The sequence below is a fragment of the Chiloscyllium plagiosum genome, unplaced genomic scaffold (assembly GCF_037043375.1).
Source record: "Chiloscyllium plagiosum isolate Xiang-an unplaced genomic scaffold, Cpla_swu_hap1 HiC_scaffold_28, whole genome shotgun sequence".
Lineage (NCBI taxonomy): Eukaryota > Metazoa > Chordata > Chondrichthyes > Orectolobiformes > Hemiscylliidae > Chiloscyllium > Chiloscyllium plagiosum.
Genome location: NW_028270166.1, coordinates 5,415,936 through 5,439,902, shown reverse-complemented (window position 1 = coordinate 5,439,902; position 23,967 = coordinate 5,415,936). Strand labels below are relative to the sequence as shown.

At 48.2% G+C, this 23,967-nt stretch overlaps 1 protein-coding gene across 2 annotated transcripts in view; it reads left to right on the top strand.

Moving 5' to 3' along the window:
* Positions 1–23,628, top strand: part of LOC122565469 (uncharacterized) — a 63,634-nt gene extending 40,006 nt beyond the window's left edge. The window contains exons 1-5 of one of the 2 annotated variants that reach the window (XM_087975925.1): positions 4,328–4,622; positions 12,075–12,171; positions 13,625–13,736; positions 21,445–21,545; positions 22,023–23,628. In XM_087975925.1, the coding sequence (XP_087832051.1) occupies positions 4,404–4,622; positions 12,075–12,171; positions 13,625–13,736; positions 21,445–21,544 (528 nt within the window). In that variant the 5' untranslated portion in view covers positions 4,328–4,403 and the 3' untranslated portion in view covers position 21,545; positions 22,023–23,628. Of the gene's footprint in view, positions 1–4,327; positions 4,623–12,074; positions 12,172–13,624; positions 13,737–21,444; positions 21,546–22,022 lie in introns of those variants that run through there. The other variant, XM_087975922.1, reaches the window with a different exon arrangement.
* The last annotated feature ends 339 nt before the right edge of the window (positions 23,629–23,967 follow it).

Sequence of the window (23,967 nt, the reverse complement as noted above, 5' to 3'; positions counted from 1 at the left end):
GGAGGGCAAGTGCTGAGGGATTGCCGCACTGTCAGATGGTCAGTGCTGATAGAGTGCTGCACTGTCGGAGGGTCAGTGCTGAGGGAGTGCTGCACTGTCAGCAAACATTGGAATTGTGGAATCACACAGTAACGAGATTTGGATCAGAGTGACAGCAGTAGCAGCTGTGCTGAGGCAGGGATGGATGATGGTGATGTTAATGATGTGGCACAAGCTGATCATGATGATGGCCTTGGCTGTGGTGATCTCACCAGGAGCTTGGACAAACAAATACATCTCATGCCCCTTTGGCTGGGTATGGCTCTGACATCAGTCTCGCCATTGTAAGGGCTGAACATGGACCAGTTTGAAATGGGTTTGAGCTCTAGTACAGCTCTGATCTACTTTACTGTCACTATGGAGTGAATGTCCACCTTCTGTCCCTGAATTGTTTGTTCCGTACTCTCCATTAACAGGAAGCTAACAGAATGGAAATGGTTCTGCTCTGGGATCCCAGAGACTGTGTTTAATGTTCTCTGGATTTGAATTCAAATGCCATGAAAGCAGCTAAGAAGCATTAACACTGAATTCGTCATAAATCTGCATCTCAGCCTAGCCTGGAGGTGACTCAAATCCCACAGCAACATGGTTGAGTCCAAAATGACCAATCGCTAAGCATTCAGAGGGTCAGTGCTGAGGGAGTGCCGCACTGTCAGAGGGTCAGTGCTGAGGGAGTGCCGCACTGTCAGAGGGTCAGTGCTGAGGGAGTGCCGCACTGTCAGAGGGTCAGTGCTGAGGGAGTGCCGCACTGTCAGAGGGTCAGTGCTGAGGGAGTGCCGCACTGTCAGAGGGTCAGTGCTGAGGGAGTGCCGCACTGTCAGAGGGTCAGTGCTGAGGGAGTGCTGGACTGTCGGAGGGTCAGTGCTGAGGGAGTGGCAGACTGTCAGAGGGTCAGTGCTGAGGGAGTGCTGGACTGTCGGAGTGTCAGTGCTGAGGGAGTGCTGGACTGTCGGAGGGTCAGTGCTGAGGGAGTGCTGCACTATCGGAGAGTAAGTACTGAGGGAGTGCCGCACTAGCGGAGGGTCAATACTGAGGGTGTGCCGCACTGTCGGAGGGTCAGTACTGAGGGAGTGGGGACTGTTGTAAGGTCAGTGCTGCACTATCGGAGGGTCAGTGCTGAGGGAGTGCCTCACTGTCAGAGGGTCAGTACTAAGGGAGTGGGGACTGTTGGAAGGTCAGTGCTATACTATCGGAGAGTCAGTGCTGAGGAACTGCCGCACTATCGGAGGGTCAGTGCTGAGGGAGCACCGCACTATCGGAGGGTCAGTGTTGAGGGAGTGCCACACCATCAGAGGGTCACTGCTGAGGGAATGCCGCACTGTCGGGGAGTGAGTGCTGAGGAAGCGCTGCACTATTGGAGGGTCAGTGCAGAGGGAGTAATGCACTATCGGAGGGTCAGTGCTGAGGGGGTGCTGCACTATCGGAGGGTCAGTGCTGAGGGAATGCCGCACTGTCAGGGAGTCAGTGCTGAGGAAGCGACGCACTGTCAGAGGGTCAGTGCTGAGGGAGGGCCGCACTGTCAGAGGGTCTGTGCTGAGGGAGTGCCGAACTATCGGAGGGTCAGTGATGAGGGAGTTCCGCACTATCGGAGGGTCAGTGCTGAGTGAGTGGTGTCTGTCGGAGGGTCAGTGCTGAGGGAGTGGGGACTGTCGGAGAGTCAGTGCTGAGGGAATGGCGCACTGTCAGACGGTCAGTGCTGAGGGAGTGCCGCACTCTCGGAGGGTCAGTGCTGAGGGAGAGCCGCACTATCGGAGGGTCAGTACTGAGGGAGTGCCACAGTATTGGAGGGTCAGTGCTGAGAGATTGCCACACTGTGGGAGGGTTAGTGCTGAGGGAGTGCCGCACTGTTGCAGGGTCAGTACTGAGTGAGTGGGGAATGTTGGAGGGTCAGTGCTGTACTGTCAGAGGGTCAGTGTTGAGGGAGTTGGCACTGTCGGAGTATCAGTGCTGAGGGACTGCCACTCTATCGGAGGGTCAACGCTGAGGGAGTGCCGCACTGTCGGAGGGTCAGTGCTGAGGGAGTGCCGCACTGTCGGAGAGTCAGTACTGAGGGAGTGCCGCACTGTTGGAGGGTGAGTGCTGAGGGAGTGCCACACTATCGGATGGTCAGCACTGAGGAAGTGCTGCACTATCAGAGGGTCAGTACTGAGGGAGTGCCACACTGTCGGACGGTCAGTGCTGATAGAGGCCATACTGTCAGATCGTCAGTGCTGAGGGAGTGCTGCACTGTTGGAGAGTCAGTGCTGAGGGAGCGCCGCATTGTCGGAGGGTCAGCGCTGAGGGAGTGCCGCATTATCGGAGGAGCAGTGCTGAGGGAGTGCCACACTATCGGAGGGTCAGTACTGAGGGAGTGCCGCACTGTCGGAGGGTCAGTGCTGATAGAGGCCACACTGTCGGATCATTTGTGCTGAGGGAGTGCCGCACTGTTGGAGGGTCAGTGCTGAGGGAGCGGTGACTGTCAGTGGGTCAGTCCTGAGGGAGTGCTGCATTGTTGAAGGGTCAGTGCTGAGGGAGTGGGGACTGTCGGAGGGTCAGTCCTGAGGGAGCGCCGCACTATCGGAGGGTCAGTACTGAGAGGGTGCCGCACCTTTGGAGGGTCAGTGCTGAGGGAGCGATGACTGTCGGTGGGTCAGTCCTGAGGGAGTGCCACGTTGTTGGAGGGTCAGTGCTGAGGGAGTGGGGACTGTCGGAGGGTCAGTCCTGAGGGAGATCCACACTGTCGGAGGGTCAGTCCTGAGGGAGATCCACACTGTCGGAGGGTCCGAACTGGAGGAGGGCTACAGTGCAATCAGCTGCAATGTGCATTACTGCATACATGGTATCCAGACTCTCATACTTCAGTCACATTCACACTTTCCACACGCACACTCACACTCAGCCAGTGTGACACACAGTCCGACTCACACTTACACTCCAACTTCTACATTGACCCCTAGCACACTTTGTTTAGTGATTTCCCTGCTAATTTTTATTAAAACTATCTTGGCTACACCTGCAACCTGCTAAGATTTTCCCTGCTGTGCTCTCTCCCCTGTTTGGTTATCATTGCACAATTCCATTGTGTTGGTCTGTCCCTGATTTCCAATCCTCCAGCATGCGGGATATCTGTGTTTTCTACCCTCTGGTTCTTGTTTGTCAGCATTCTCTCTATTTTACATTCTACCCGTGCAGCTAATCTCCCTCTAGTTAGCTCAGTTAGAGGGCTAAGGGGAGAGTGTGGGTGGGGAGTGTGGAAAATAAAGAGCATAAGGGCATGTGAAGTGTTAAAGCGTGAAGTTCACTGCTGGAATTTTACAAGGGGTCTGTGAACTGTTCCATTAATCAAAATACTACATGGAAGGATCAGTGAAATGCTACTTTGGAGTGCTACATCAATTAGCAGAATCAGCCTGGGGTCAAAGTCCATTGTGGCAGAGGTGACAGTAAATACCTAATTATGATATAAAGTTAAAAATCACACAACACCAGGTTATAGTCCAACAGGTTTCATTGGAAGCACTAGCTTTCGGAGCGCTGTTCCTGACAACCACCTGATGAAGGAGCGTCGCTCCGAAAGCTAGTGTGCTTCCAATGAAACCTGTTGGACAATAACCTGGTGTTGTGTGATTTTTAACTTTGTCCACCCCAGTCCAACACCGGCACCTCCGAATCATAATCGGGATATAGCGTAGGACTAAGTTTGAAGTCGGAGATACGATAGTGGCAGAAGTAGAGAGATAACATGAGCTAACATGTTATTGGTTTGTTGCATATCTGTAGTAAGATAGCCTGACGAACACAATTAGACATTACTGATAAGCCTGAAGAAAACATGATGACCAAAAGGTATAAAAAAACAACGGACCACGGGGTTCGGGGTAATCAAGAATTCGCTTTCTGGTTGGCACGGCTGTTCTTTGTAAATAAAAGATTATTGAAGACCTCTCTGCGTCTCCTGGTAATCCTCTACGGCAGGAGATGGATAAGGGGAGTGGGTGGGTGAGGAGGTGGATGGGGGAAGAGGGTGATGAAAGGATATTGTGAGCAGATGAGGCAGCTCACCGGACATTTTTTTTGAAAACGGGACTTTCTTGCTTTGAAAGTTCCCTTCTCCCGAGGACATGGGGTTGGGCGCTGCATTTACAATGAGCAAAACAATCCGAAATGAAACTGAAACAGGGTCCAGACTGATCCAGAATCACGTGCATTCCAGTAAATGCGAGTTGGAGCGAAGTGGGGGCTGAAGGAGGAGGAGTCCCACGGATGTCCTGGGACTGAGAGTGCTAGGACTTTCTGCTGAATTGAAAGATTGCTACACAGCGGGGGGAGCGGCACTGCAGCCTGGTCGAGCTGTCCTTCCACAGAGTGCTTCAGACGCTGGCAAGATGAAAGCGGCCAAAGTGAATCCGAACCGCTGTTTCCCTGGTTATAGATGGTTGGTCCTGGCGCTGGTATTGATAGCAGTGATTGTTGCATGCCTGGCGATAGTTTTTGGGCACTCGGACCCGATGAAAAGTCTGAGACAGTGTGAGCAGCATCGGGTAAATGACAGCTGGACATTGACCGAGCTCCAGAGCTCCTTAGGAAGCTGCAAGACACAAGCGGTAAGCAACTCCCAGGCTGAGAGCTCGACTCAGACTCAGGACTAAGCGAAAGAATTTTCGACATATTTGCAAATTAGGAAACACTCGAGTGATGATATTTGTTATTAGAATAATGTGTTTGTGGCTTTTCAGTATTTGTAAAAATAATTTTTGTCATTTCAGTTGGAGTTGTGTAATAGATGGGCGCGTCAGCACATGGGGGAGTTAAAACCCCATCTGGTCATTAGAGTTCCGTTTAAGAATCCTCCCACAAACAAAGATATTGCAAAGTGTTAGCAAAGTGACCTTGAAACTGTCGGACTGGAATAAAATAAAAGGACGATTCTTCAGCAAGAAGCCTGCAGGCCTTAAACGGAAATAAAGATCAGCGGAGACTGGAAATCCGAAACAGAAATTGCTGAAGATGCTCAACAGGTCTGGCAGCATCTAGAGAGAGAGTCAGACAGTTAATGTTTATAGAATAGTACAGGCCCTTCGAACCTTCATGAGACTCTCCATTCGTGTCCTTTCTGAGGAAGGGTCACTGGATCCAAACGTTAAGTCTGATTTCTCTCTCTACAGACGCAGCCTGACCTGCTGAGTTTCTCCAGCATTTGTTTTGTTTTAGAATCTCCAATTATTATGGAGTCTGGGTTTGTGAAAGACTCCAGTCTCACAGATGGTTCTGTGACATGGTCCTGATAAGATACTCATTTGTTCAAGCTGCACACAAGACCATCACCATCTTTGGTGTGTCCATTAGCCAGAAACTAGCCACATCATTACCACGGATACAAGAGGCTGGGAATTCTAAAGTGTGAGTTTCACTTCCAAAATTCTCAGTTAAAAATCACACAACACCAGGTTATAGTCCAACAGGTTTCATTGGAAGCACACTAGCTTTCAGAGCGCCGCTCCTTCACCACCTGATGAAGGGGCAGCACTCTGAAAGCTAGATTAGATTACTTACAGTGTGGAAACAGGCCCTTCGGCCCAACAAGTCCACACTGACCCGCCGAAGAGCAACCCACCCAGACCCATTCCCCTACATTTACCCCTTCACTAACACTACAGGCAAGTTAGCATGGCCAATTCACCTAACCTGTAGTGGAGGCTGGTACAATTACAGCATCGAAAGGGCATCTGGATGGGTATATGAATAGGAAGGGTTTACAGGGATATGGGCCAAGTGCTGTCAAATGGGACTAGATTAGATTAGGATATCTGGTCGGCATGGACGAGTTGGACTGAAGGGTCTGTTTCCGTCTTGTACGTCTCTATGACACTTAAGTTTATAAAATCATGAGGGGTATAGAAAAAGAGAATGGTAAGTGTCTTTTCCTTTTCAATTTTTAAGGTGATAGTAGAGAGATTTAAAAAAGACATGGGCAATATTTTATGCAGGGAGTGGTTCATGTGTGGAATGAATTTTCTGAGGATGTGGTGGATGTGCGTACAGTTGTAACATTTAAAAACCATTTGGATAAGTCCATGGGTCGGGAAGGTTTGGAGGGAGATGGCCAGGAGCAGGCAGCTGGGACTAGTTTAGTTTGGGATTATGTTCGACACTGACTGGTTGGACCGAAGTGTCTGTTTCCGTGCTGTATGACTGTAACTGCAGTGGTTCAAGAATGTGGCTCACCACCACTGTCTCAAGGCCAGTGAATGGATAATAAAAGGAGAGACGGGTATAAAAATCACCGTGAGGACTGCCTTATTGACATGATATCACTTTAACCAAGGTGCAGCTGGAACGACCTGGATCTATTTCTCAATCGTTGCTGACTCATCCTTGTCTCAGTCTTGATCAAGGTCACGGCAATGCAGTTAGAATTATAGAATTCTTACAGTGTGGAAACAGGCCATTTGGCCCAATACGTCCATACTGACCCTCCAAAGAAGATCCCACTTAGACCTCTCCTCCTCCCCTATCCCTGTAAACCCACATTTCCTATGGCCAATGCACCCAGCCTGCACAGCCCTGAGCACTATGGGTAATTTCCCATGGCCAATCCACCCTAACCGGCACATCTTTGGATTGTGGGAAGAAACTGGAGCACCTGGAGGATACCCACACAGGCACAGGGAGAACGTGCAAACTCCACACGGTCATCGGAGGGTGGAATCAAACCCGGGTCCGTGGCGCTGTGAGACGGCAGTGCTAGCCACTGAGCCACCATATCAATCATAGCTCCCAGAAACTGGGGGCGAGAGCAAAACTTTAGTTTTGGGCTTAAGAGTCTGAGCTGGGGCCAGCACGTATTTGGTTGGTCGATAGTTAAAACAGGAGGTTCATTTGCATTGTGAGCAAATTTGCAGAAGAGCAGAATGGTGGAGTAAGGAGACAGAGTGGTTGGGGATGATTTCTGTCACTGGCTTGGCCCGTGGGAGATGGGCTGAAAATGTGTTGCTGGAGAAGCGCAGCAGGTCAGGCAGCATCCAGGGAACAGGAGAATCGACGTTTCGGGCATAAGCCCTCCTTCAGGAATGAGGACAGTTTGTCCAGCAGGCTAAGATAAAAGGTAGGGAGGAGGGACTTGGGGGAGGGGCGTCGGAAATGTGATAGGTGGAAAGAGGTCAAGGTGAGGGTGATAGGTCAGACTGGGGTGGGGGCGGAGAGGTCAGGAAGAAGATTGCAGGTTAGGAAGGCGGTGCTGAATTCGATGGATTTGACTGAGACAAGGTGGGGGGAGGGGAAATGAGGAAACTGGTGAAATCTGAGTTCATCCCTTGTGGTTGGAGGGTTCCTAGGCAGAAGATGAGGCGCTCTTCCTCCAACTGTCGTGTTGTTGTGGTCTGGCGATGGAAGAGTCCAAAGACCTGCATATCCTTGGTGGAGTGGGAGGGGGAGTTGAAGTGTTGAACCACAGGGTGGTTGGGTTGGTTGATCCGGGTGTCCCAGAGGTGTTCTCTAAAACGCTCCCGGACCATCCAACCCAACCACCCTGTGGTTCAACACTTCAATTCCCCCTCCCACTCCACCAAGGATATGCAGGTCTTTGGACTCTTCCATCGCCAGACCACAACAACACGACAGTTGGAGGAAGAGCGCCTCATCTTCTGCCTAGGAACCCTCCAACCACAAGGGATGAACTCAGATTTCACCAGTTTCCTCATTTCCCCTCCCCCCACCTTGTCTCAGTCAAATCCATCGAATTCAGCACCGCCTTCCTAACCTGCAATCTTCTTCCTGACCTCTCCGCCCCCACCCCAGTCTGACCTATCACCCTCACCTTGACCTCTTTCCACCTATCACATTTCCGACGCCCCTCCCCCAAGTCCCTCCTCCCTACCTTTTATCTTAGCCTGCTGGACACACTTTCCTCATTCCTGAAGAAGGGCTTATGCCCGAAACGTCGATTCTCCTGTTCCCTGGATGCAGCCTGACCTGCTGTGCTTCTCCAGCAACACATTTTCAGCTCTGATCTCCAGCATCTGCAGCCCTCACTTTCTCCTCCATGGGAGATGGGGCTGAGTTAGCAATGATAACAAGATAATTGGAATGGATGACAGGATGGGTGTTGAGTTGCTGTGATCAAAGTTCTGGTTGCATCCTTATCAGAGACATGTCTGAACTTACAGATTAACTGAGAAAAGGAAAAGCAAGATGCACTTTGCTCTGATTGACCCCCGCTTCACTACAATGTGCTGATTAATTAGGAGGGCAACGATAGACACACTGGAACTGAGGAGTAGGCCATTCAGCCCATCAGACCTGCCCCACCATGGCTGATCAAACACTTCAATCCTTTTCCTCACCCCCATCTCCATGACCCTATATGCCACTGGTCATCAGAAGTCTGTCAAACTCTATGGTAAACGTACTCAAAGATGTCTTTTACTCAAAGACTGAGCTTCCGCATGGTAGAGAATTCCAAATATTCTAAGTGGTTTCTCCGTTATTTTTAAACTGCAATATCCCACCCCCAGTTTTAATTTAGAGGAGCCAGTGTTGGACTGAGGAGTACAAAGTTAAAAATCACACAACACCAGGTTATAGTCCAGGATGGACCAAAGCCTGTTGGACTATAACCTGGTGTGTGATTTTTAACTTTGTCCACCCCAGTCCAACACCGACACATTCACATCATAACTACCATCGACACCACTAACTGCCAGCTCAAAGTAGGGAGAATCTCCAAGCAGATCACACGTATCGACACAGATATCAAGTTTCTACAGGAAAGCAGGAAAGATCCCAAAAGGATTACGGATCACGAACCCACTCAAATCGACCTACAACACAGACTACGCAGAGAGACTTTGGACTAGCCTGGTGTGGTGTGATTTTTGACTTTGTCCATGCCTAGTTTCAGACATCCTAACCAGGGAAACACCTTACCTGCATCAAGTGTGTCAACCTCTTTAAGGGTTTTGTATGCTTCAATGAAATGACCCCTCATTCTTCAAAGCTCTCGAGAACACAAGCCCCTTTTGCCCTGAGTTTTGAAGCTTTGTTCTTCCTGCCCTCATTTTGTCTTGCTACCTCGTTGCCGTTCTTGAAATGGTAAGTGTCCATGGCAATAAGCGATCAAATTCCTGCGACATTGCACTCGGAGTGGAACCCGGAGCACTGTGCGACAATGTTGAGGGGAAACAAAGGAAGGTACATCTAAAAATATGACTAAAACTCTGCAGAAGATTGCAGCCCAAAACGATAAGCTTATTTCTGTCTCCAAAAGAGCTGCCACACCCTCTGAGCATTTTCAGTGTTTTCTGTTTTTAAGTTATTGATCTGTGTGAGTTGTTGCCTTTATTATTAAAAATGCCCCCATCAGTTCCAACTGGCCTTAGTCTGGTTCCAGAGCATTTCTAACTGGGCACAGGATGCTGGGTAAGGTCCGGCAAAAACCACTTATAGCCAAATGAAGGAGGCCAGCTGTCACCTTTCCCTCCACGCCTCAGATTCCTAGAAGCAGCAAGGCGCCGATGGAGCTCCCTGGGAAACCCTGAGGAATATTTAGATGGGCTGAGTGGCCTCACCATTTGCTTGCTGCCTGACAACAATGACCCTCTGGGTGGGGTTGGGTGGTGGACTCTTACTGTCCCCCACTGCCCAGCTGGTGGAAGCTGCAAGGACTATTCCTAAATTGAAGTTTTGAAGGAAGTGGTGTGAGATTTTCGATGGAGATGGGGTGCAGGAACTTGGGGGTAAAGGCAGAAGATTGTCACCAAGTAGGCATGATGGGCCGAAGAGCCTCCTTCTACACCATATTGACTCTGTGATTCGGGAGAAGTTGTACAAAAGAGGCCTGTTTCCATTTTCAGTGGGGATCCTGCTGTTCCTTCAAGGTCAAAGGTGTCTGATTGGCCCACTGTCATTGAGAGCTCACACATCAGTTATTGGCAAATTCGGGGGGAATCACATTGAGTGACTGTATCCCACACGGTGAAGGTTTCTGGCCGACAGCAGTTCGGGACTGACAGACCCCACCCTCATCTTCTGAATGACCATTTGGCAACCAACTCAGTGAGATTTTCTTCATATTCATTCACGTGATGTGGGTGTCACTGACCAAGCCAGCAATTATTGCCCATCCCTAATTGCCCCAGAGGGTAGTTAAGAGTCAACCACGTTGCTGTGGGTCTGAAGTCACATGTAGGCCAGACCAGGTAAGGATGGCAGATTTCCTAAGGACTGCAGATGCTGGAGATCAGAGTCGAAAGTGTGGAGCTGGAAAAGCACAGCCGGTCAGGCAGCATCTGAGGAGCAGGAAAGTCAATGTTTCAGGCATAAGCCCTTCATCAATCCTTACTTTTTCCTAATAAAGGCTGCCCTACTTGCTTGCTCTCCCTGTTTGTAACTTTTGATGATTCCACTGTGAAAACAATTCCCAGGGAGTGTCCTCAAATCAGTCCCAGAGATTGGCAGGGAGTTGCAATCTGTGTCCATTCCTACACCCCCAGACACAACTCCATGTTGGGTCAGAGTCACTCACAGGAAAGTGATCGGGAAAGGAAACATTGACCAATCTCCGAAATTGTTTTAAAAAAAAACTGCGGATGCTGGAGATCTGAAACAAACACAAACAGAGTGTGCTGGAGAAACTCAGCAGGTCTGTGGAGGGAGAGAGAGAGAAAGAGAGAGAGAGAGAGAGAGAGAGACAAAGTTAACGTTTTGAGTCTAATGACTCTTCTCCAGAACTGTTGTGTGGAAGGTCGAGGGACTGAGAGAGTCAGCGTGCAGCAGAGGAATCTCCCTCAAATTCCAGGAGGGAATTTTTAACCTTTCCCAAACTAATCAAGAGAGAGGTACGGACATTTTTTGGTTTTGTTTTCAAAAGTGTCTCCACAACCCAACGTAACTCACAGCCAGTTGAGTACTTTTTCAGGTGTACTCACCATCACAATATAGAAAACACAACAGCACTAATGTGCACAGCAAGATCCCACACTCTGAACCAGCACTGTGACAACTGGCAGACAATCAGTTATAATACTGTCTACGTTAAGAGATAATTCTGGGCTAAAACATCACCCATCACTCCCTGCTTTTCCCCCCAAATTAAAATCTTTTACATTCACATGAGGGCATAGAGCGGGCTCATGTCATCTGAAATATATCACATCCGACAGTGCAGCACACCCTTAACACTGACCCTCCAACAGTGAGGCACTTCCTCAGCACTGACCCTCCAACAGTGCAGCACTCCCTCCAACAGTGCGGCTCTCCTTCAGTACTGACCTTTCGACAGTCTGTGCTCCCTCAGCACTGACCCTCCGACAGTGCAATACTCCCAGAACACTGGCCCTCTGAAAGTGTGGTGTTTCCTCAGCACTGACCCTCCGACAGTGAGGCGCTACCTCAGCACTGACCCTCCGACAGTGCAATACTCCCAGAACACTGGCCCTCTGACAGTGTGGTGTTTCCTGAGCACTAACCCTCTGACAATGCAGCACTCCCTCAGCACTGACCCTCCAACAGTGAGGCACTTCCGCAGCACTGACCCTCCAACAGTGCCCACTCCCTCAGCACTGACCCTCCGACAGTGCGGCACTCCCTCAGCACTCCCTCCAACAGTGCGGCTCTCCCTCAGTACTGACCTTTCGACAGTCTGTGCTCCCTCAGCACTGACCCTCCGACAGTCTGTGCTCCCTCAGCACTGACCCTCCGACAGTGAGGCGCTCCCTCAGCACTGACCCTCCGACAGTGCGGCACTTCTTCTGCACTGACCCTCCGACAGTGCAGCACTCCCTTGGTACTGCAGTCCGAGGAGGGGGCCTCACTGATTCAGGTGCCACCTTTCAAATTCAGAAAGTAAAGCCCAGCCCTGTTTTCTCATTCCCCTGCTCCCCTCCCCCAGACTGGTACGTGATCTCTGTGCTACTATCTGAAGAAATGTCCCCGCCAATAAATTGTCCCTGACTGTGCCAAATTAGACTGTGTTATACCTCTCCCCTCTAAGATCACTATTTGTGATAAGTCCAATGTTTCGCTAACCGCCCATTGACTTATGAATGTTTATATTGCAGGCTCGGCAGCATGAGAACATTCTAGAATTGGAGAAGAGGATGAAAGAGCTTGAACAGCTGAACCACAACCTCACCATCAAACAACAACAACTGGATGGTTAGCTGTCCTCAGACATTCCATGATTATGTTGGTGACGGGTGTATCTGCCTGGGACCTTTGTGGAAACATTCTCGAAATGTGGGCTTTGTGGCTCACCTTCTCTGGAATAATGGCGTCTCCTCTTGAAACAGTGACTTAACAATAACAGGAAACCCCCAGCCCTGTCCTCACCACACTCCCCACTGTTACTTGGTCAGTTCCCCGGGCTGGAGTTAATCATCTCAATATCAATTCTATCAATAGAATTTGAAGAAGAAATTCTTGGGTTTAAGTTTCTGTCAATGGGTCTGAGCGTATACTGCAGGCTGCCTCTTCTGTTCAGTATTCGAGGGGCTGCATTACTAGTGGAGCTGCGTCTCGGTTTCCAACATTTAAAGGCTGTCGTGCCCACTCTTACATCTCCTGGCTCCAGTTTGAAGCATCCCTGACACTCTGACCAGTAAAATTAGCACATTTTTCATTCACTGCTGTTTGCTGTGCATGTTTGCGACAGCAGTTACACTCCCAATAGGCTGTAGATGCTGGCAGCTGTGACTAGATTGTGTTGGGATATCTGGTCGGCATGGACGGGTTGGACCAAAGGGTCTGTTTCCATGCTGTACATCTCTATGACTCTATGACTATGACTCTAAGATGATTTCAGAAATGCTGAGACCATAAAAGCTGCTACTGAAAAATAAGTTCCTCTTTTTTGAAGTTTGGGGAAATTTTGAATCTTCCTTCTTTAATTTGGCAAATTCCCAACTTGGGAAATTTCTGGAGTGTGAGTAAGTCCACATGAAACACTGTCAAACCGAGCCCATCGATATGTTTGTGTTCTGTACAGAAAGCCTTCACAGAGCAGCATGGGTCTACACACCTGATCCTTTTGTCACATCCCATAAAGAACAGCATTAACTCTAACAACACATCGTGCTCTTGGTTCCCATTTATCCCCTAGCAACAAGCTCCTATATATCAAGAACCTTTTGCAACCTTTTGTCTGACAGAAGGATTGGAATTAAAACCAATTGAGATTTGCTCCATTTTTACAGTTAATAACAAATACTTTTGGTCATTTCCTTTATGTTATTAGTGTTGCACACAGAATATTTTATGAATGTGGGATGCCATATCCCCATCAAACACTCACAGAGTAAAGCTCCCTCTACACTGTCCCCCCATCAAACACTCCCAGGACAGGGACAACATGGGGTTAGACACAGGAGAAAGCTAACCATCCTGATGATCTCACCATGAGAGTGGATCTGTTTCTAACATGTTGTGTCTAATACAACTAAAACAACCAGATGTAGCAATGGGAAACCCAATATTTGGTAACACCTGTACAAACAACGTGGTTTTTGATTTAGATCTGAACCCCTGCTCTCGGGGTGAAAGACATTAGTTTTTTTAAAAAATGGTACTCCTTCTTCTCATTTCTCTCCATGTTGCTGGCTTTGTTGATTAGATGAAATCAAGAAATGCCAAGAACAATCTGACCGATGTCACAGGGAGGAGGAGTTAATGAATAACAAACTGAAGGCAGCAGGAGAAGAGTTAAGGCAATGTCGGCTGGACAGGTGAGTGACAACAACAGCAACTTGCATTTATATAGCACCTTTCATTGTAGTAAATCATCTCAACAGGGGCGTTACAGGAACATTATTTAATAAAGTTTGGACTCTAAGACTTAAAGGAAATTTTAAGACAAAAGCTTGATTTGAACGAGCTGAAGAAAGAAATGTAGAGAGAGGAAGGGGGTTAGAGAGGGGAAGGGGGTTAGAGAGGGGAAGGGGGTTAGAGAGAGGAAGGGGGTTAGAGAGAGGAAGGGCGTTAGAGAGGGGTAGGGGGTTAGAGAGGGGAAGGGGGGTTAGAGAGGGGAAGGGGGGTTAGAGAGGGGAAGGGGGTTAGAGAGGGGAAGGGGATTAGAGAGAGGAAGGGGGGTTAGAGAGGGGAAGGGGGTTAGAGAGGGGAAGAGGGTTAGAGAGGGGAAGGGGGTTTAGAGAGAGGAAGGGGGTTAGAGAGGGGAAGGGGGTTAGAGAGGGGAAGGGGGTTAGAGAGGGGAAGGGGGTTAGAGAGAGGAAGGGAGGTTAGAGAGGGGAAGGGGGTTAGAGAGGGGAAGGGGGTTAGAGAGAGGAAGGGGGGTTAGAGAGGGGAAGGGGGGTTAGAGAGGGGAAGGGGGTTTAGAGAGAGGAAGGGGGTTAGAGAGGGGAAGGGGGTTAGAGAGGGGAAGGGGGTTAGAGAGGGGAAGGGGGTTAGAGAGGGGAAGGGGGTTAGAGAGAGGAAGGGGGGTTAGAGAGGGGAAGGGGGTTAGAGAGAGGAAGGGGGGTTAGAGAGGGGAAGGGGGTTAGAGAGGGGAAGGGGGTTAGAGAGGGGAAGGGGGTTAGAGAGGGGAAGGAGGTTAGAGAGGGGAAGGGGGTTAGAGAGGGGAAGGCAGGTTAGAGAGGGGAAGGGGGTTAGAGAGAGGAAGGGGGTTAGAGAGAGGAAGGGGGGTTAGAGAGGGGAAGGGGGTTAGAGAGGGGAAGGGGGTTAGAGAGGGGAAGAGGGTTAGAGAGGGGAAGGGGGGTTAGAGAGAGGAAGGGGGTTAGAGAGGGGGGTTAGAGGGGAAAGGGGGTTTGAGAGAGGAAGGGGGTTAGAGAGAGGAAGGGGGTTAGAGAGGGGAAGAGGGTTAAAGAGGGGAAGGGGGTTAGAGTGGTGAAGAGGGTTAGAGAGGGAGGTTAGAGGGGAAAGGGGGTTAGAGAGAGGAAGGGGGTTAGAGAGAGGAAGGGGGTTAGAGAGGGGAAGGGGGTTAGAGTGGTGAAGGGGGGGTTAGAGTAGTGAAGGAGGTTAGAGGGGGAAGAGGGTTAGAGTAGTGAAGGGAGTTAGGGAGGGAAGGGTGTTCGAGTGGTGAAGGGAGTTAGAGGGGAAAGGGGGTTAGAGTGGTGAAGGGGGTTAGAGTGGTGAAGGGGGGTTAGGGTGGTGAAGGGGGTTAGAGAGGGAAGGGGGTTAGAGGAGAAAGGGGGTTAGAGTGGTGAAGGGGGTTAGAGAGGGAAGGGGGTCAGAGGGGAAAGGGGGTTAGAGTGGTGAAGGGGGTTAGAGAGGGAAGGGGGTTAGAGGGGAAAGGGGGTTAGAGGGGGAGGTGGTTGGAGTTGTGAAGGGAGGTTAGAGGGGAAAGGGGGTTAAAGAGGGAAGGGGGTTAGAGTAGTGAAGGGGGTTAGAGGGGAAAGGGGGTTAAAGAGGGAAGGGGGTTAGAGTAGTGAAGGGGGTTAGAGGGGAAAGGGGGTTAGAGTGGTGAAGGGGGTTAGAGTGGTGAAGGGGGGTTAGGGTGGTGAAGGGGGTTAGAGAGGGAAGGGGGTTAGAGGAGAAAGGGGGTTAGATGGTGAAGGGGGGTTAGGGTGGTGAAGGGGGTTAGAGAGGGAAGGGGGTCAGAGGGGAAAGGGGGTTAGAGTGGTGAAGGGGGTTAGAGAGGGAAGGGGGTTAGAGGGGAAAGGGGGTTAGAGGGGGAGGTGGTTGGAGTTGTGAAGGGAGGTTAGAGGGGAAAGGGGGTTAAAGAGGGAAGGGGGTTAGAGTAGTGAAGGGGGTGAGAGTGGTGAAGGGGGTGAGAGTGGTGAAGGGGGTTAGAGAGGGAAGGGGGTTAGAATGGTGAAGGGGGGTGAGAGAGGGAAGGAGATTAGAGTGGTGAAGGGGGGGTTAGAGTGGTGAAGGGGGTGAGAGTGGTGAAGGGGGTTAGAGAAGGAAGGGGGTTAGAGTGGTGAAGGGGGGTGAGAGGGGGAAGGAGATTAGAGTGGTGAAGGGGGAGTTAGAGTGGTGAAGGAGGCTAGAGGGGGAAGAGGGTTAGAGTGGTGAAGGGGGGTTAGAGTGGTAAAGGGGGGTTAGAGTAGGGAGGAGGTTAGAGTGGTGAAGGGGGTTAGAGTGGGAAGGGGGTTAGAGTGGTGAAGGAGGTTAGAGTGGTGAAGGGGGGTTATAGTGGTGAAGGGGGTTAGAGGGGGAAGGGGATTAGAGTGGTGAAGGGGGGTTAGAGTGGTGAAGGGGGGTTAGATGGTGAAGGGGGTTAGAGTGGTGAAGGAGGTTAGAGTGGTGAAGGAGGTTAGAGTGGTGAAGGGGGGTTATAGTGGTGAAGGAGGTTAGAGGGGGAAGAGTGTTAGAGTGGTGAAGGGGGTTAGAGTGGTGAAGGGGGGTTAGAGTGGGGAAGGGGGTTAGAGTGGTGAAGGGGGTTAGAGTGGGGAAGGGGGTTAGAGTGGTGAAGTGGGTTTAGAGTGGGGAAGGGGGTTAGAGTGGTGAAGGGGGTTAGAGTGGTGAAGCGGGGTTAGAGTGGTGAAGGGGGGTTAGAGTGGGAAGGGGGTTATAGTGGTGAAGGGGGGTTATAGTGGTGAAGGAGGTTAGAGTGGTGAAGGGGGTTAGAGTGGTGAAGGAGGTTAGAGTGGTGAAGGAGGTTAGAGTGGTGAAGGGGGGTTAGAGTGGTGAAGGGGGTTAGAGTGGTGAAGGGGGGTTAGAGTGGGAAGGGGGTTATAGTGGTGAAGGGGGGTTATAGTGGTGAAGGAGGTTAGAGTGGTGAAGGGGGTTAGAGTGGTGAAGCGGGGTTAGAATGGGAAGGGGATTAGAGTGGTGAAGGAGGTTAGAGTGGTGAAGGGGGTTAGAGTGGTGAAGGGGGGTTAGAGTGGGAAGGGTGTTAGAGTGGTGAATAAGGTTAGAGTGGTGAAGGGGGTTAGAGTGGTGAAGGGGGGTTAGAGTGGTGAAGGGGGGTTAGAGTGGGAAGGGTGTTAGAGTGGTGAATAAGGTTAGAGTGGGAAGGGTGTTAGAGTGGTGAAGGGGGGTTAGAGTGGTGAAGGGGGGTTAGAGAGGTGAAGGGGGGTTAGAGTGGTGAAGGGGGGTTAGAGAGGTGAAGGGGGGTTAGAGTGGTGAAGGGGGTTAGAGTGGTGAAGGGGGGTTAGAGTGGTGAATGGGGGTTAGAGAGGTGAAGGGGGGTTAGAGTGGTGAAGGGGGTTAGAGTGGTGAAGGGGGTTAGAGTGGTGAAGGGGGGTTAGAGTGGTGAAGGGGGTTAGAGTGGTGAAGGGGGGTTAGAGAGGTGAAGGGGGGTTAGAGTGGTGAAGGGGGGTTAGAGTGGTGAAGGGGGGTTAGAGAGGTGAAGGGGGGTTAGAGTGGTGAAGGGGGTTAGAGTGGTGAAGGGGGGTTAGAGTGGTGAAGGGGGGTTAGAGAGGTGAAGTGGGGTTAGAGTGGTGAGGGGGGTTAGAGTGGTGAAGGGGGGTTAGAGTGGTGAAGGGGGGTTAGAGAGGTGAAGGGGGGTTAGAGTGGTGAAGGGGGTTAGAGTGGTGAAGGGGGGTTAGAGTGGTGAAGGGGGTTAGACAGGCAATGCTAGAGCTTTGGACTGTTTGGTTATTAAAGTTTAGCAAAAAGTAAATCTAAGAATTTATGCTGCTGCTTATAAGTTAAGAGTTGAACATTTATACAGCGTAAAGTGAGGTGATATGTTACAAAGGAATTTCTCCCAGAGGGAATTGAATATCTGGAATTCTATACCCAGGAGAGTTGTGGGGGTTAGATCACCGAGAGTACTTTAGAGGAATTAGATTCCAGAACAATCAGGGTGCTGTAGGTGATACAGAGTGAGATCACCCTGCTCTTGTTGAATGGGAGAGGTGGGCAGGGGGAGGGAGGGAGAGTCTGAGGGGCTGACTGGCCTATTTCTTATATTTTAATAACTTCAATATCTGAGAAGCTTGTAAGGTTTCAGTGCAAGTTACTTATCCCATTTATACCAGAAGTAAAAGCAGACCTGACCCCAATCTCCCTGCTCCTTCTCTAACTGTCTTAAAGTTTTCTCTTTCCAATGTCAGTTTGAACCCTCTTTATTCCAAACATGATAATAATACAGTTCACTTTAATGGTCAAGTATTTGCTATTATCAGGAGAAAGTGAGGGCTGCAGATGCTGGAAATCAGAGCTGAAAATGTGTTGCTGGAAAAGCACAGCAGGTCAGGCAGCATCCAGGGAACAGGAGAATCGACATTTCGGGCATAAGCCCTTCTTCAGGAAGGTTTCAGGGCTTATGCGCGAAACGTCGATTCTCCTGTTCCCTGGATGCTGCCTGACCTGCTGCGCTTTTCCAGCAACACATTTTCAGCGTATTTGCTATTATCACCTTACTTTACAAATCCAGACACAGTCCACCTCCAAAACAGCCCGGCTCTGCTCAGCCTTCAGTTTAATAAAACCTCAGGATCAGTTGTTTTCCTGAAGTCATTATCAGTGCAGCTGTGGGAATAGAAAGGAATATGTTCCACACAGCAGATATGCAACATCCAGGATAGTTAGTGCCTCCCACTCATCCTATCAGAAATAAGGACATCAACCCTCCCTTATTCTTTATCACATTCTGATAAAATTCCTCATTCCCATGGAAACAAAGCCACCTCAACTTGCTGTACTGTTCTTTCCAGTTGGTTTAGTTTAGTTAGGCATCTAGTATTAGCCAGTGTCTTCCTTTTTAAGATTCCTTTTCTCATCTATTTCCTTCTTTCTGAACATCGACTGTACTTAAACAGCATTAAAATCTCAATCATTGTAAGGAATAAAACAATACACACGCAAGTATTTAGATATTCCTGAGACGGCATTGTAGCGGTGCTCTAAAAGAAACAATTTAGAATGAAGTAATTATCCTAATCACCCAAAAAAACCTAACAGAGCCCTGACAGCTGTAATCCTAAACAGCAATGATACAGCTTGGACAATCAGCCCTCAGTGCTCCAGGACTGAATGGGATGGTTGCGGAGATCGCTGGGAGTGGAGGGTCACTGCAGATTACAGAGTCATGACAAAAGTATTTGAAAACTTGGTTAAGAATTAGAAAAATGAAACTGTACAGCAGCCAACATAGATCAGTGAGCAGAGGGGGTGCTGGGTGAACCAGACTCAAGAATTCAGGCGTCAGAAATTTGGATGAGGGTGGGAGGTGAGTAGTTAGCGAGAATACTGGAATTATCCAAATCTTTATCACTTTAAAAGGGGGAAGCATTGCTGCCTCACAGCGCCAGGGACCTGGGTTCAATTCCAGCCTCAGGTGACTGACTGTGTGGAGTTTGCACATTCTCCCCGTGTCTGCGTGGGTTTCTTCCGGGTGCTCCGGTTTCCTCCCACAGTCCAAAGATATGCACGTTAGGTGGGTTAGCCATGGGAAATTGTCCTTTAGTGCTCAAGGATGTGCAGGTTAACTGGATTAAGTACGGTAAATGTGGGGTTACAGGGATAAGGTGGATGCTCTTCATTGGGTCGATGCAGACTTGATGGGGAAAATGACCTCTGTATGCACTGTAGGGATTCTATGAAAAAATTAATTTTAGAACATAGAACAGTATAGCAAAGTACAGGCCCTTCGGCCTTGATATTGTGCCAATCTCTTATCCTACTCTAAGACCAAACTAACCTACAAACCCTTCATTTTACTATCATCCATGTGCCTATCCAAGGGTCGCTTAAATGACCCAATGTCTCTGACTCAACTACCACTGTTGGCAGTGTATTCCACGCACCCAACACTCTCCGTGCAAAGAACCTACCTCTGACATCTCCCCGAAACTTTCCTCCAATTACCTTCAAATTATGCCCCCTTGTGGTAGCCATTTCTGACCTGGAAAAAAGCCTCTCACTACTCACTCTATCTATGCCTCTCATCATCTTGTACACCTCTATCAAGCTGCCTCTCATCCTTCTTCATTCCAATGAAAAAGCCTTAGCTCTCTCAACCTTTCTTCATAAGACATGCCCTCCAGTCCAGGCAGCATCCTGGTAAATCTCCTCTGCACTCTCTCTAAAGCTTCCACAACCTTCCTATGATGAGGGACCAGAACTGAACACAACATTCCATGTGTGGTCTAACCAGGGCTCTATAGAGCTGCAGCAAAACCTCACGGCCTTTAAACTCAATCCCCCCTACTCATGAAAGTCAACACATCATATGTCTTTTTAACAACCCTATCAACTTGGGTGGCAACTTTGAGGGATCTGTGGATATGGACCCCAAGATCTCTCTGTTCCTCCACACTGCCAAGAATCCTGCCTTTAACCCTGTATTCTGCATTCAAATTTGACCTTCCAAAGTGAATCACTTCACACACTTTTCCAGGTTGAACTCCATCTGCCACTTCTCAGCCCAGTTCTGTATCCTGTCAATGTCCCGTTGCAACCTACAACAGCCCTCCACACTATCCACCACGTCATCAGCAAACATATTAACCCACTTTCCACTTCCTCATCATTTTGGTCTTACTTCTTTACAGAAGAAGAGGTTATGAAAGTGTGGAATGAACTACCCAGAAGATGGAAATTGCTGGAAAAGCTCACCAGGTGTGGCAGCAACTGTGGAGAGAGAAATATTATTAACATTTTGAGTCCAATGGCCCTTCTTCAGGGACTCAAAACGTTAACTCTGTTTTTCTCCCCACAGATGCTGCCAGATTGCTGAGTTTCTCCAGCACTTGGTTTTTAGTTTCAGATTTCCAGTTTTTTAAAAAGTTAGTTGATCTGAACGTAATGGGAAGTTTGAGAGAAAGTTCAAGTAGAAACACATTTACTGAATGGAAATTGGAAACAGTTTCAGTGTGAAATTTCAAATGGGAATTGGAGAAATATTTGAAGTGGAATTATCTGCAGAAATAAACACGAGAAAGGACCCCATGAGAATGGGATGAATTGGAGAGCCCTGCTAAAGAGCCAGTGCAGACTTGATGAGCTGAATGGCCTCCTTCTGTAGTGGAACATTTTATCTTAGAGAACAGGTAGGCAGATGTCATGAGATACTGCAGATGCTGGAGATTAGAGTCAAGATCAGAGTGGTGCTGGAAAAGCACAGCAGGTCAGGCAGCATCCGAGGAACAGGAAAATCGATGTTTCAGGCAAAAGCCCTTCATCAGAAGGGAAATTGGTGTTTCGGGCAAAAATCCTGATGTACGACTTTTGCCTGAAATGTCGATTCTCCTGCTCCTCAGATGCTGCCTGACTTGCTGTGCTTTTCCAGCACCGCACTCGTCATGAGATACTTGCGTGTTCTGCCACTGGTCAGTTATGTCCCACCGGTCCTGCATGTCCTGATATATATGACTCTGTTCTTTATTGGATATCACTCATCAATTCCTGTCTATCATGTTTCTTTCATTGAGTTCATTAGTTCCACAACCAAAGCCTCTTCTGGTGACTATTGCCCTAAAGGGAAAAGGTTGTCCCCTGAATATATTCAAGGTTCTTTTTATTTTGTGCTGTCTGATAATGGCTTCTGTTCAGACCAAATCTTTCTAAAATATTATCCTCTTATAGAGATGGCTGCCAGAAACTGCATGGCCAAGCGAGTAGAGTGCATGGAATCCACACTGGCTTGATTGCTCTGTCCATTGCGTTTCTCAATTTACTGTGCTGAGGTAAGTGCTCCCACCAATTGCTGGTTCAAAGAACTATCTTTCCTCCAGCTTAGATACTAGTAGAGCACGTAAATGCCCATCATTCTTTACATGCTCTACTAGTATCTAAGCTGGAGGAAAGATAGTTCTTTTTCTCTGTCTTTTCTCTAACATTGGAGCCTGAAAGTTTGAAGTTCCTGTTAATCTGCAAATTTCTCTGCAATTAAACTCTGACTGACCTTAAGACTTAAAGCAATTCGACTCTGAACGTCTAGATGATTTACCTCAAATAGACTCTGAATAGCATTGTGATTTGCAATAATGATTCCGACAGATCTCTTAATCCTTAATGGGAATTTGGTATATAATACAAGCAGGAACAAATGGAACTAATCAACTATTTCAAAGACATGAATTGATATAGACACAGACATGATGGGCTGATTGGCCTCCTTCAATAAGATTCCATGATTTAAAAGCTCGTTGTTTCTTTTTTAGGATCTGTACATGGATGGGATTTGCCCTTTCTACAAGAAAAGAGAAAAAAAGGATGTGTTTTCTGTACATTGTCTCTCCTGAGGTCGATATCAATCCAACACAAGGTGGAACAAATTTCAGAACGTGTATCATTGGCATTTCCAGCTCAAAAAACATACAACCCAGTGTCTCACTGGAAACCCAATATCATACGTAGGAACCTTGTCATAAGGAGGAGTTAATTGGTAGAGAAATTCATTGGCAGACATTAATTAGTTTAACAATCTTACACAGGCGATTCTGCAAACAACTAAATTCCAATTGATAGACCCAGAAAGCCCAGAGATGATGATGTAGGGGGGCAATGATGAAAAAATTTGTGAAACTTGTTTGTGATCACACCAGTCTCCATCATTGAGCGTGAATTATGTCAAGGCAAATCTCCCAGGGCTAAACTCAAATCTGGTGCCTCTCGGGCAGTCTCTCCCATCCCAGTGCCTGCAAGTCACAGACACACTGTCCCCAACCAATTGCCCATTCTCTTGGAGACTGATGTTTCTTGGCCAATTCCTCCACTTTAACTTAATTTACTGATGGACTGACCCCTCCAGCACAGTCAGGAACAGATATTTTTACATCCCCCCCCCCCAGTGGTCACCACTTATCTTTACCCCTTACTCACTTAACAACTCGTCATCTAATTTCTGTTTTGTTAGGGTTCCCATTGACAGTGTACAAGGACCAACTTTAAATTAAAAGCGATTATGAAGAGCCCAATTACCAACGGTCACTGAAAGGGTGAATTTAGTGTTATCCATTCTGGTGATATACACCAGCATTAAAACACTGGCTTTGAATGCTTGCATTTTAATCACTGTTCCTAGCTCCTCAGATCACTTTGCTTTTCATATGTTCCATTTGTGTGAACCGGCCTTCACATGAACAATTCAGGAAGGCCAACTTGCATAGGCTCCCCCTTTCCAACACACGGAATTTGGACCATAGGCCTGTTGTGAGGTGGGACAGGTTGCAATATGTTTAAGAATGGGCTAGGATCACTATTCCTCATCAGAAGTGATCATTCAGCCACTTAAACTATTCAACGGATTAAAATAACGGTGTTTGGATTGATAACGAAAACCCTACAAAATGCTGGCAGGGTCTCGGAAACTGGCTATCTATTGCTGGATCACCAGGAAATACAGATTCATCTTGTGGACTATGGAGTATGTTAAACACTGGGAAATAAATCGTACAGCATTAAAAAAAAAGTGTGCTTTTATTATTTTGCTTCAGCATTAGCTTGTTAGTTATAAAATAAAGAGAAATAATTATAAAAATAAAAATCAGCTGCTTCATCACTTGAAGGTCACATAGTGAATGTATCAGTGAATTTATCCAACTGAAGCCAGGAATTCTCCAGGGATTGAGAACTGGCTCCTGGAAAAGTGAGTCCAGGACTTTTACATCATTGGAAATTTCACTTTTAAAAGAAAACTGAATTGCTTGTGTTCTTTATTATTGATGGAAAACCAGAATCATGAATTCAGTATAATTTGCAAAACAACTATGTACTTAAATAATTTGTACGTTTTGTATCTTGGAATAAAATAACTTCTCTGCTCTTCCTACCTTGTATTTTCCTCACATCACTGTCATACACCTGTCCTTGGTATTGGAAATCACTTGACAAGGGGAGTATTTACTGACTATTTCACAGCTCGCTTTTCCAACTCCATACATTTGTTCTCAGAACTGTTCAAGCTCCGGACCCAGGACAGATTCGAAATGGGATGTTTTTCAGGCCCATTTCCAGACTCTTGATCACATAATCTAAACTGAGAATTACTGTGCCACCATTAGGGAGCGCCGCACTGTCGGAGGGTCAGTACTGAGGGAGCATCGCATTGTTAGAGGGTCAGTACTAAGGGAGTGCTGTGCTGTTGGAGGGTCAGTACTCAGGGAC